General features: G+C 32.8%; 1 protein-coding gene across 3 annotated transcripts; it reads right to left on the bottom strand.

The window, feature by feature from the left end:
* Nucleotides 1-1,539: 1,539 nt before the first annotated feature.
* On the bottom strand, nt 1,540-5,566 carry LOC115890411 (polyubiquitin-C). Of its 3 annotated transcripts, none has more exons than XM_030910639.1 (2): nt 5,410-5,566; nt 1,540-5,042 (listed from the first exon to the last, which is right to left on the bottom strand). In XM_030910639.1, the coding sequence occupies exon 2, from the start codon at nt 5,039-5,041 to the stop codon at nt 1,616-1,618; it is 3,426 nt and encodes a 1,141-aa protein (XP_030766499.1). In that variant the 5' UTR covers nt 5,042; nt 5,410-5,566; the 3' UTR covers nt 1,540-1,615. The 3 variants fall into 3 exon arrangements, with proteins under 3 accessions (XP_030766499.1, XP_030766500.1, XP_030766501.1); XM_030910640.1 differs by lacking the exon at nt 5,410-5,566 and adding an exon at nt 5,251-5,382; XM_030910641.1 differs by lacking the exon at nt 5,410-5,566 and adding an exon at nt 5,272-5,342.
* Between the last annotated feature and the right edge of the window lie 7,770 nt (nt 5,567-13,336).

The raw sequence follows: 13,336 nt of genomic DNA, 5'->3' as shown, positions 1-13,336 counted from the left end.
AACTAGAAAAAAAACTTCAAATAAAAGTTATGGAGCGTTAAATTTTACATAGAAATGGTCCCTATACTGTTTTTGCTCAGATTAAAATTAACCGAGATAGGGTGGCTAGAAGCTAGGGGATGAAAGTAGATGGGGATGTAGTAGTAGTCTCTGAAAACTTCATATATTTAACATTTTTATTCAATTTGCTTGGAAAATTATAAATTTCAACCAAGATTTTTTTTACCCACCCTATCTCGGTTAATTTTGATTTGAGCAAAAAAAGTATAGCCACCATTTTTATGTAAAATTGGACGCTCTACAACTTTTGAACTTTTTTTTAGTCCTTACTGTTTCTCCGAAATTTGGAAAAAATAATTTTATTTATTTATTTCACCCCTTCTTGGGGGTGAATATAAAAAAATCTTTAACAATTCGTTTTTGGACCTTTTAAAATAACTTATATCAGAAATTCAAATTTTCACCAAAACTTTGTATTTGAAGGCCTATTTTCCTGGACTAATAGAGTATTATTTTATTTTTTATCAACTATGATCATTTTTATACTTATGTGCCTAAGTATAATTAAATATTTTATAATATGTTAATATTTGATTACCTATCGAAATATAACATTTTAATTAAAAAACATTGTTTTATTTTACTATAATCCACTAGTTACTGTCATTTTTTTGGATAGACTTTAGCATAAATTTTAGCAACTTTGCCCTAATGAATCTCATTAAACCCTATTTAACTATTACTCTTTTTCTTACTTCTCAATGTACAGGGTGAGTCAACAATAAAGTGGTGAAAGGGTGACAAACATGTTTTTTCAACGTGTCCGTATTTTTATCGTATTATTAAATTCTGCCGTAAAATGATATAACTTTTTCTATGTATTATATATACCGTATGATCGAAAAAAAAACGGCGTCCAGTTGGCTTAGTGAAATGACGATCGATGACATTCCCCATATAAAATGATAGCGATCTTCATTTCATAGCCATCGCTGACGCCGTTTTCTTTTTCGATCATACGGCATCTAAAATTTTTTGTTGTAATATTTAAAAAATGTTAAAATTTCAGTATGGCATAAACATTTAAAGACGCTATTTCTTCTAAAGTTCGAGCACCCAAATTTCGTACGAGTTTTTAATTTAAAATAATCCAAATTCGTTGATTTATTTTGAACACCCTGTAGTATCTAATTCAGATTTATTTACGTTTTTATTCCCATCTCTCTAAAACTACCAAATTTGAGTAAACCAACTTCAGAAACAATAGTGACACTGATAATTTCTTACCATACTAAAATCTAAAATTTTTAAAAGTGAATTAGCTGAAAACGTTATACACTTAAATCATTTTTCATAAATCAAATAATGAACTTTACTATTGACTTTTGAATTAAAATGTTGAACCCAATTTTTTGTATAAATCAGTATATTGAATAAAGATATAAAAATACTTTTTGTTTTAATCTTAGAAGTATCAATAAAACAAAATTATAGAATTTAAGTTAAGAGAAAATGGTTTTAGTAAATAAAAGAGTAAAATTCACAGGATAAATTCTTTATTAACTTAAATCAGCCTTTAAAAAAATATAAAAAGAATATTAAATTTCTCTATCGTTCAGTTTCCTCCTCTCAACCTTAATACTAAATGAAGGGTAGATTCCTTTTGGATGCTGTAGTCGGAAAGGGTTCTTCCATCTTCCAACTGTTTGCCGGCGAAGATCAGACGTTGCTGGTCTGGAGGAATTCCTTCTTTGTCTTGAATTTTAGCCTTAACATTTTCAATGGTGTCGGATGGTTCCACTTCCAAGGTGATGGTCTTTCCTGTCAAGGTTTTTACGAAGATCTGCATACCACCTCTCAACCTCAATACCAAGTGAAGGGTAGATTCCTTCTGGATGTTGTAGTCAGAAAGGGTTCTACCGTCTTCTAGTTGTTTGCCGGCGAAGATCAAACGCTGTTGGTCTGGTGGAATACCTTCTTTGTCTTGGATTTTAGCCTTGACGTTTTCAATGGTATCAGAGGCTTCTACTTCCAAAGTGATGGTTTTGCCAGTCAAGGTTTTTACAAAGATTTGCATACCTCCTCTTAACCTGAGTACCAAGTGAAGGGTAGATTCTTTCTGGATGTTGTAGTCTGAAAGAGTTCTGCCATCTTCCAGTTGTTTACCGGCGAAGATCAAACGTTGCTGATCTGGAGGAATTCCTTCCTTGTCTTGAATTTTGGCTTTGACATTTTCAATGGTATCAGAGGGTTCTACTTCTAGGGTGATTGTTTTTCCAGTCAAGGTTTTTACAAAGATTTGCATACCTCCTCTTAACCTGAGTACCAAGTGAAGAGTAGACTCTTTCTGGATGTTGTAGTCTGAAAGAGTTCTGCCATCTTCCAGTTGTTTACCGGCGAAGATCAAACGTTGCTGATCTGGAGGAATTCCTTCCTTGTCTTGAATTTTGGCTTTGACGTTTTCAATGGTATCAGAAGGTTCGACTTCTAGGGTGATTGTTTTTCCAGTTAAGGTTTTTACAAAAATTTGCATACCTCCTCTTAACCTGAGTACCAAGTGAAGGGTAGACTCTTTCTGGATGTTGTAGTCTGATAGGGTTCTACCATCTTCCAACTGCTTGCCGGCGAAGATCAAACGCTGTTGGTCTGGAGGAATGCCTTCCTTATCTTGGATTTTAGCCTTGACGTTTTCAATGGTATCTGAGGGTTCTACTTCTAAGGTGATAGTTTTTCCAGTTAAAGTTTTCACAAAGATTTGCATACCTCCTCTTAATCTCAGTACCAAATGGAGGGTAGACTCCTTCTGGATGTTGTAGTCAGAAAGAGTTCTACCATCTTCTAGTTGTTTGCCGGCGAAGATCAAACGTTGCTGGTCTGGAGGTATTCCTTCTTTGTCTTGAATTTTGGCTTTGACGTTTTCGATAGTATCTGATGGTTCCACTTCTAAGGTGATAGTTTTTCCAGTTAAAGTTTTCACAAAGATTTGCATACCTCCTCTTAATCTCAGTACCAAATGGAGGGTAGACTCCTTCTGGATGTTGTAGTCAGAAAGAGTTCTACCATCTTCTAGTTGTTTGCCGGCGAAGATCAAACGTTGCTGGTCTGGAGGAATACCTTCTTTGTCCTGAATTTTAGCTTTCACATTTTCAATTGTGTCTGATGGCTCTACTTCCAAGGTAATAGTTTTGCCTGTTAAAGTTTTGACGAAAATTTGCATACCACCTCTCAGTCTAAGCACCAAATGTAGGGTTGATTCCTTCTGAATATTGTAGTCAGAAAGGGTCCTACCATCTTCGAGCTGTTTTCCAGCAAAGATCAAACGCTGTTGGTCTGGAGGAATTCCTTCCTTATCTTGGATTTTGGCTTTTACATTTTCGATGGTATCAGAAGGTTCGACTTCCAAAGTGATGGTCTTGCCAGTTAATGTTTTTACAAAAATCTGCATACCTCCTCTTAATCTCAATACCAAGTGAAGAGTAGATTCCTTCTGAATATTGTAGTCAGAAAGGGTTCTACCATCTTCTAGTTGTTTGCCAGCGAAAATCAAACGTTGCTGGTCTGGAGGAATTCCTTCTTTGTCTTGAATTTTAGCCTTAACATTTTCAATGGTGTCGGATGGTTCCACTTCCAATGTAATGGTTTTTCCAGTTAATGTTTTTACAAATATCTGCATACCTCCTCTTAACCTCAGTACCAAGTGAAGAGTAGATTCTTTTTGGATGTTGTAGTCAGACAAAGTTCGTCCATCTTCAAGTTGCTTACCAGCAAAGATCAAACGTTGCTGATCTGGAGGAATTCCTTCCTTGTCTTGGATTTTGGCCTTAACATTTTCAATAGTGTCGGACGGTTCTACTTCTAGGGTAATAGTTTTTCCTGTTAAGGTTTTAACAAAGATCTGCATACCACCTCTTAACCTCAGGACCAAGTGAAGAGTAGATTCTTTCTGGATGTTGTAATCAGAAAGAGTTCTACCATCTTCTAACTGTTTGCCGGCAAAGATTAAACGCTGTTGATCTGGAGGAATTCCTTCCTTGTCCTGAATTTTAGCTTTGACGTTTTCAATGGTGTCTGATGGTTCCACTTCCAAAGTGATGGTTTTCCCTGTCAAGGTTTTTACAAAAATCTGCATACCACCTCTTAACCTCAGTACCAAGTGAAGGGTAGATTCCTTTTGGATGTTGTAGTCAGAAAGAGTTCTACCATCTTCTAGTTGTTTACCAGCAAAGATCAAACGTTGCTGGTCTGGAGGAATACCTTCTTTGTCCTGAATTTTAGCTTTCACATTTTCAATTGTGTCTGAAGGTTCTACCTCCAACGTAATAGTTTTGCCGGTTAAAGTTTTGACAAAAATCTGCATACCACCTCTCAGTCTAAGCACCAAATGTAGGGTTGATTCCTTCTGAATATTGTAGTCAGAAAGAGTCCTACCATCTTCTAGTTGTTTACCAGCGAAGATCAAACGTTGCTGGTCTGGAGGAATTCCTTCTTTGTCTTGAATTTTTGCCTTCACGTTTTCAATGGTATCTGATGGTTCCACTTCCAAGGTAATGGTCTTTCCAGTTAATGTTTTTACGAAAATCTGCATACCTCCTCTTAATCTCAATACTAAGTGAAGGGTAGATTCCTTCTGAATGTTGTAATCAGAAAGAGTCCTACCATCTTCCAACTGTTTTCCAGCAAAGATCAAACGCTGTTGGTCTGGGGGAATGCCCTCCTTATCTTGGATTTTGGCTTTTACATTTTCAATGGTATCAGATGGTTCGACTTCCAAAGTGATGGTCTTGCCGGTCAAAGTCTTCACGAAAATCTGCATTCCTCCTCTCAATCTCAGTACTAAATGAAGAGTGGATTCCTTCTGGATGTTGTAGTCGGACAAAGTGCGTCCATCTTCCAACTGTTTACCAGCGAAGATCAAACGCTGTTGGTCTGGAGGAATACCCTCTTTGTCTTGAATCTTAGCCTTCACGTTTTCAATGGTATCTGAAGGTTCTACCTCTAGGGTAATAGTCTTACCAGTCAAGGTTTTTACGAAAATCTGCATTCTGTAACAATAAAATTAAAATTAGATTCAAGTAAACGACCTTAATCGTTTCTACGCATTAAAATTATCAGAAAGTTGATTTGCCAGCATACGCCCATTCGCCATTTTGAATAAAGATTTTCGAGAATATATCGTTTTTTACGCAATAATACAGCAAAATTATTAGTATATCTTAAGAAATAAACCGTAAAATGAACAAATCTACTAACTTAAACTAGTTTAAACCTTACAAAGTTCTAAGGAATTGTATGTGACATCACTTGAAATTAAAATTTTGTTGTTGAAAACAAAGAAAAAGTCGCTTAGAGACGATACGGCAAATTTCAAATGATTGTTCGACGAAACAAAATAAAATCGAGATAACTTACCTGAATATTTAATAAAATACAGCTGCAATAATCACAATCACTTAAAAACAACTTTTCAACTCGAAATATCACTGAAATATGGCGGCTTCCCGTTCAGAAATTGCTTTTATAACCTTCCCTTCCCCCACCTAGAATTTTCTAGATTTAATCGCGTCGCCAGTTCTCATAATCTTGAACCCTTTTCTGAATTTCAGTAAAATGTTCTAGTAAATAAAAAACTGTTGTTTTAGTTTAAAGATATTTAAAATGCAATGTAAAATCGTTTAAAATATGTTAAAAATTTTAAGTATTTAAGCCAGAAATTAATTATTTAATTTAGTTATATTTGCCATATGAAAAGTTTATGTTGGCAGAACTGTTCGGAAAAAATATGACGTAGCGAAAACGCTCATCCTTTGTGTTTTGAATTTATCGATCAGCTGATGCTGATTCGGATTTTAAATTCTGTTTTTATTTTATTTTTAATCCGATCCTAATGTTATTGTTGTTATTAAAAATATTGACATTTTTAATCGTATTATTCTCATCAAAAGGCTTTGACCGGTGGTATTTTTAGTAGAGTTTAGTATTGCACAATAATGCAATTTTCTTATTTTTTATGAGAAACATTTAGGTAAATAAATAATAAATAAAAATAAATACTATGATAGAAAATATTTTTCATGTTTTAGTAAATATTCTGAAATAGGTATGCATTTCGCTGCCAAAAAATATTGTTGGATTCTAAAATTATTTATTAGATAGGTAGGTACGTAGGTATTTATTAAAATCTGTTACTCATCTTTAATTTCTGTTACCCATAATTTTTGAATTATTTTTATAGTACCTATTTGTTATAAATGTTTTTTGGGTAAAATATTATAATAGGAATATAGGACACATATTCTAAAAATACATATTTTAACAATTTCTAGAATTTAAATACGCGGAAGTTGAAAAATATTATGAATGGGGAATTCGAATGAAAATAAAAACAAAGAAAAATGTCCTTGAATTGACTTTAAAATAGAATGATTGCGTCTCAAGATTTTCGAAAAATTGATAAAAAATAATACTTTATTTTGTTACTTTAACCCCGTTTACCAAACTAATTAAATATAGATAAGAATTATCATTGGAATTTTGTACAACGACGCAAAAAGTATGATCCTGATTGCAGATAATCAAAGATATTTAAACTTGAGTTTAAATAATTTTGTAGACAATAGAGAATAGATATTTTATGTTTATTTGAATGACTTACATTTTTTTATAATCTTAAAAATGAACGTGTATGTTTACCTACCCCAGAAAAACGTATCTACCTTTGTTTATATCCTTTTGTTATATTTATTTTTACGGCCATATAATAACTTAAAATTTAAACCAGCTACATCAGAATAATATGTTACAAACAAACCATAATTTAATAACAGTTTCTTCCTTTTTTTCCTTCTTTTTGATGCAGAATTAAAAAATTAACAATTTTTGTGTTTAAAATAGGAAATGCAATCCCGCAAATGCTGGATCCCGCATTGCGGGATCCCTCTGAGATTCCGCGGAATTAAAGTTGCGGGATTATTTTTAAAAAAGATTTTTGGATGCGGTTTGGACCAGGTTTTAGATGCATCTATTGTGATTAAGATGCTATATGGTTTTCGAAAATATATTTAGTGAATTCTCGTATACAGGGTGTTTTATAAGACTGTGAAAATTTGGTCAAGAATCTTTTTTACCGCAGATTTATAATTTTTAAAAAATCGACATTTTTACCAAGTACGACTATAATCTGTATTGAAATTAGAAAAACCAATTTGATCGTTTTTTTTATTTTTGTTTTGTTTTAAGGATGGCTATTTTTTTGTTTTAAGGACAGGCTATCTAATCCAATTAACACCACAAAAGGGTTGCGACAAGGATGCAGCTTATCTCCTCTGATCTTCAACGCTTACGTCGAAGTAGCCCTTAGGGAATGGAAGACGAAATGTCAAGGTATGGGAATACCCATTGGGGACAACACACTATTTACCCTGAGCTTTGCAGACGATCAGGTCGTGATTGCGCAGGACTCATACGATCTAGAGTTCATGACTAAGAGGCTTTATCAAGAATACAACAAATGGGGACTTCAGGTTAGTCTAAAGAAGACCGAATACTTAGCTGTCAATTCCAACGCTCGTTTTGAAGTCTTCATTAATGATAACGTCCAGATTCAACAAGTAGACAAATTTAAATACCTGGGTGCTACTATCAACAACGAGGGTTTGGGCAAAGAAGAAATACAAACCCGAATTCAGAAGAGCCACAGCCTCTGGTGGGACCGAAACTTATCTGCAACAACTAAAAAGAGACTTGGAAGAACATTGGTGGAGTCAGTTCTTTGCTATGGTTCAGAGCTATGGACTCTGAGTGCAGACGCGAAGCGCAAAATCCAAGTTGTTGAAATGCACTACCTTAGAAGAAGTGCAGGTATATCTAGGATGGAAAAAAAGACAAGCATCGAGGTGAGGCGTATCATGAATGCATCGGAGGAGACAGTACTGGATCGAATCGAAAAATCCAGCTTAAAATGGTTTGGACATGTTCTGCGTATGCCGGAGAACAGGTGGCCAAAAAGAGTTTTTCAATGGGCTGCCCAGGGCAGAAGAAAGAGAGGTAGACCTAGAAAAGCCTGGAGCGGAACGGTTACGGAAGCAATGGAAGCTCGTAACCTAGAAGCTGATGACGCTCTAAATCGAGATGTGTGGCGTAGGGTAACGGGAAGGCAGCAATAGGCTGTAGTTGGAAATGAGTATTAAATACTTAAACCAAATCCCGTTTATATATATATATATATATATATATATATTGTTTTAAGGAAAATACGACGTTTTTTTGAAAAATATGCATTTTTAGTCATATAGTATCCTAAAGTCATATATAGTCCTAAATGGTACAAAAAGCTTTGTACATTCTGCATCTGCCAAAAAATTATTCATATAGAGTGTATCTAGAAGCAGATAACTAACACAAGTTAAAACATCAGAATAATATTTTTATTTATAAAATAAGTAGATAAATTATAATAAAATTTAAGTTCATTTAATATTAAATATATTTTACAACACTCTGTACCATAGACTTAAAATAAAATATAGACTACACTATTTACATCTCAACGCGGACAAACAACCTTTTTTGTACACATGTTTACTTCTGGGTACAGTCGACCGAGCCTTCCTCATCCAGCCTATGTTGTCACGTCTTTAATATTATCAATATTTTTTTTCTTGTTATACACATATATTGAGATATTAATACTACAGTTTAATAAAGTAGGTTTTAATATTCCATAGATGTATTAAATAGTCCTTATACTACTAAATTATAAGTCGGATACTGTTTAATAAGGATAAGTTCTTTACAATATGACAACAACACCGATTAGAGGCGAGGGAGCCTATTCATTCATTTATTACCTTGTAGTACGTGTCGCACGTGCGGTAAAGCTTTGTTGCCGCTATCTCCCCGGCTGTATTAACGCATTTTCTTAGCTTGTAGTCCTTAAGTGTTTATTTTATTGACTTTTTCTGTTCAAAAACTATAAAATATGGTTCGCCAGTGCCAAATTTGCAAGAAATTTGACTTAAATAATCCATTTAAGTCTTGAAACGACTTTTGACCGGTAGGCAACTCTCAATTTACCCATTGGCAGTCAGTGGCGTTGTTGTAGAAAGGCGCTTATTTAGATAATATTTTAGTAAAATGAAATTCTGAATTTTTTCTTCTACATTACATTATTTACTTACTTACATTGTAACAAAATCATAATTATAACCCTGTTAATAATTAATAATGTTTTTATTAACAATATATTCCGGTTTATTCTAAAATTATCTTCAGAATCTAAAATAACATACAAGAATTTTAAAATGATATTACATTATGAAACAATATTTTTAATATACCGGGTCGTCTCAAAAGTGGCTCAACCCTATAACTTTTTTATTTTTCAGATAAAAAAAAACAGATTTGTATGTTAGTAGGTATATGACATAAATTAGGATTTATTGACGTATTCAATTGTTTTTGGTCTCTTCCTGTTTCACCGAAATGATTACATCTTTTGATTTTTAAAGGCACCCTCGGTATATTGCTACTTTATTCGATAAAAAATGACACTCTGAATAGAATGACATATCATATGTCAACTTTTGACATTGTCGCTTAAAAACATATCCTATTTTAAATTTCAATCCAATTTTTTTCAATCCACTAAGTTTTAATCAAGGAGCCTTGGAAAATAGTTTTGATCGTCTAATAGGTTTCGTGTCTTGTCTAGGCCGGTTAAAAGATGTATAAATCGTATTTTTAATCATACATATGTCAATTTTTTCAAATGGAACAAGGGTGACTCATTAGCATATTTGGAAAAAGCATTTTTTTATGAATATATTGATACCACACACTTGGTATTTCGAGTCAAATTGTCGCTATGTGAACCGCGTGTTACAATTACAGTTAAACCATATGCGAAAATGTCAAAAGTTGACATATGATATATCATTCTATTCAGAGTGTCATTTTCTATCGAATAAAGTAGAAATATACCGAGGGTGCCGTTTAAAATTAAAAGTTATAGTCATTTCCGGTGAAACAGGAAGCGACCAAAAACAATTGAATGCGTCAATCAATCCTAATTTATTTCATATACTAACATACTAAATCTTGTTTTTTTTTATTTGAAAATATAAAAACATTATGGGGGATGAGCCACTTTTGAGACGCACCCGGTATAATAAAGACAGTACCGAGTTAAATAAATGTAGTTTTTATTTTATCCACTTCCTATCACCTTCCTTGCTTTAATGGAACAGATTTATGTTTTTTTCTAATTTACATAATAAGACATCACTTAACCAGAAAAAAAATTACAACAATCATATTTTTTTCTCTCCTGTCGCCGATTCTATTATATCTGTGGAATAGATCCTGTTTTGATTAATATTAGGGGTTGTAAATGTTTAACTAAAATTAATAATTTATTATTAATTTCAAAAATTACCTAATTTCGATTATAAAATTTCTTCTATAACGTGTATTTTATTATTTTTATCCTTTTTGGACTCTAAATTGTTTTTTCTAAACTTTTATTTAAAAAACCTGTCCTAAATCTTAATAAAATATAAAAAGTTTAAATACGATATATTTTTAATTTAATTATAGCTTCATTAAAATAAAAAAAATTACCCGGCTATGATACGGAGAGTTCAGGTGTACTTGAGAAACGAAAGACAGTGTTGTGTTTCTCGGCAGAGTCGTCAGGGAACGACCGTTACGACAGAGACAACCTATCTATCGCTCGTGTCGCACTCGTTATAACCTAAAACAATAACACAACAATAACAAGACAGTGTCTGACCGCATGTTCCAGCTATTTATGAATGAGATGCTCAGTCTATATTTTATTTTAAGTCTATGCTCTGTACAGATCGGTCCAAATTTCTGTACAGCTAGTTTAAGATACGCGCTATATCAATATACATATTATGGGCCCATGCAAAATGTACAATGCCTTTTGTACCATTTAGGACCAAATATATATTGTTTACAGTGCCGCAATTTTGCGGATCCGCGGGATTGATTGCTTTAATCCCGCGGGTTTGCGGGATTGAGATTTTGGTGCGGGATTGCATTCCCTAGTTTAAAATATACAGGGTTGTTCACCATGCACATATAGTCTGTGCAACGAGAAGATCCTTGACAGTGATAGATGTGTTTGTCATTTTAATTTCAAAGTAGTTTATTTTATTTTACAAAGAAATAAGTTGGTACATCTGGAACGCATAGCAGGAAATTATTATATTTAAAATTTGACTGACAAGTAACTTCAAAATATTGTGAAAAAAACTGTATAAAACTGAAAAAATGTAATCGAGTTATTTTATTTAATAAAAAACGGTATGTGTTAATACAAAACAAACAAAAACAAAACACCACATACCAAAAAAATATAAAAAAGAACTATTTCTTACTTTCAAGCTTTATGAAACTTCCCGCATTTATGATTATATTTATCAATATAACTTATGTACAAATACAAATTTGTAATATTCCGCAGGAATAAATAAAAAAACATAAATAAAACAAACTATTTTATTAATAATAACACTTACCAGATTTTATACCTCACAGGTTGATTAATTAACTTTAATCTTAATTTTTTAAACCAGTACCTTTTGACATTATTTTTCTGCAGTACTAAAATCCATTATTTACCTATCGTGCGATGTCGATATTTTACAGCTACTCCAGTTTTTAGTATGTGTTTAGTATGGTCCTTCTACCATATTCGAGATGCACTTATCTACGACGAGATGGTATACGAACTTTATTGATAGTAACTTTATTGGTGTATCTGTATAAGACTTTCTGCCTGGACAGCGAGTATTAACCATAAACTGTGCTCTGGGTTCTACAGTTAATTTTCACTCGATTTTTCCTTAAATGGAAATGACAGTTCATTAAAAATAGTTTTTCCTCCAAGATGCAGAGGCGCAAAATATTAAAACTGTCAATATTAACAATGCAAATGTCAATATCTGACAATAATAAAATTTGATTTTTAAGTGTCACTCAGAGACGCTTTTGTTGTGATTTTACGGTTTGATTTCGTTTTGATTTGTCGAATTATTGTACAATTAAATTCCTTCAGATTTTTTGCCAGTATTCTGTTTTAGACAATGTTTTTTAAAAATGGTGGGACAATTTGTGTTTTGTATAGACTCTTATTTATTTTTTATCATGGAGTTTAATTGTTGTACACCTGGTTTCCGAAGGATACAATGGTAAGTAAATTGAACATATCTACTTACAGTTATAGATTTTTTAAATTAGTACTGCTAATAAATGCTACTTGCAGAGCAGTTATTTAATTTTTTTACGGTGCATGTAAGGAATTAAGGACGCGCGTTTTATATTAGCATGATCAGCAGATGATTACATCTGATTTAATTTGTTTTTATTATTTCAGGTCCCAAACGGAAACAAACTGGGAATCTTGCCTACACCAAAATTATATACCTAGCCGTTTCCAATTCACTTCAAAGGGAGGAAAATTATGTAAAACTGCCTGCTATTTGCTGAAAACCGCCAAAGATTAAATTATAACTGTAACAACTTAATATATGCTATTTCTAGTATTTTTAATATATTTTTTAATTAATATCCGACATATAAGAACACTTTGTATGCTTTTAATTCAGTTGATTTATCGTTTATAATATGTTCGACCTAATTAAAAGCACACAAAGTGTTCTTACATGTATGTCTAAATATATTTTAAATTAACTAAAACAACCCCCCTTCCCCGCACCCCTCTCTTCCATTAGTATTTCTTCCTCCGTCTACCAGAGGCGCCCTTGTATAATAAAATTGAAATATATTATAAGTTGCCTATCTATTTAATAGTATAAGTCTTTTATCTATGGTTGTCACAAAATTATAACGTATAATTTGGCAAGACTTTGACAAACGTCAAAAATCTAAAGGTGAGTTCATACGCATCGGCGTCCGTTTGTCGTTCATCGTTGCGTCAAACCAATAAAATTGAAATACGATCTGTCATTTTTGAAATAAACCAATAAAACTGGTTAAAAACAACAAGTGACGACGCATGACGAATTTATATTTAAACCCATCCATAGTTAACTTAAAAATTATTAGAAACTTTTTTTACTAAAATAATAAGATTGGTATGGGACGTCATCTGCTGTTCTTCTGTCATCGTCTGTCGAAATCTTACCTGAGAAAAAAAAACAGAGTATACCTACGACAGGGAGTAGGCAACAAGTAGGCAACTAAACGATTAGATATTTACAAATTGTTTTTGGTTCGTTGAAGGCCTATTAGAGCTACAATTTAAAAATATGTATACAAGATACAGTGTCCCAAATACAAATAGTAAAAA

The sequence above is a fragment of the Sitophilus oryzae genome, unplaced genomic scaffold, assembly GCF_002938485.1.
Source record: "Sitophilus oryzae breed Bouriz unplaced genomic scaffold, Soryzae_2.0 scaffold_864_pilon_pilon, whole genome shotgun sequence".
In the NCBI taxonomy this organism is placed as follows: Eukaryota; Metazoa; Arthropoda; class Insecta; order Coleoptera; family Curculionidae; genus Sitophilus; species Sitophilus oryzae.
Note: the sequence above shows the minus strand (reverse complement) of the source record. Positions and strands in the feature narration are given on the sequence as shown.

What these genes read in the sequence shown, in the direction of transcription:
- LOC115890411 (XM_030910639.1), bottom strand. Translation starts at nt 5,041, where the DNA reads ATGCAGATTTTCGTAAAAACCTTGACTGGTAAGACTATTACCCTAGAG.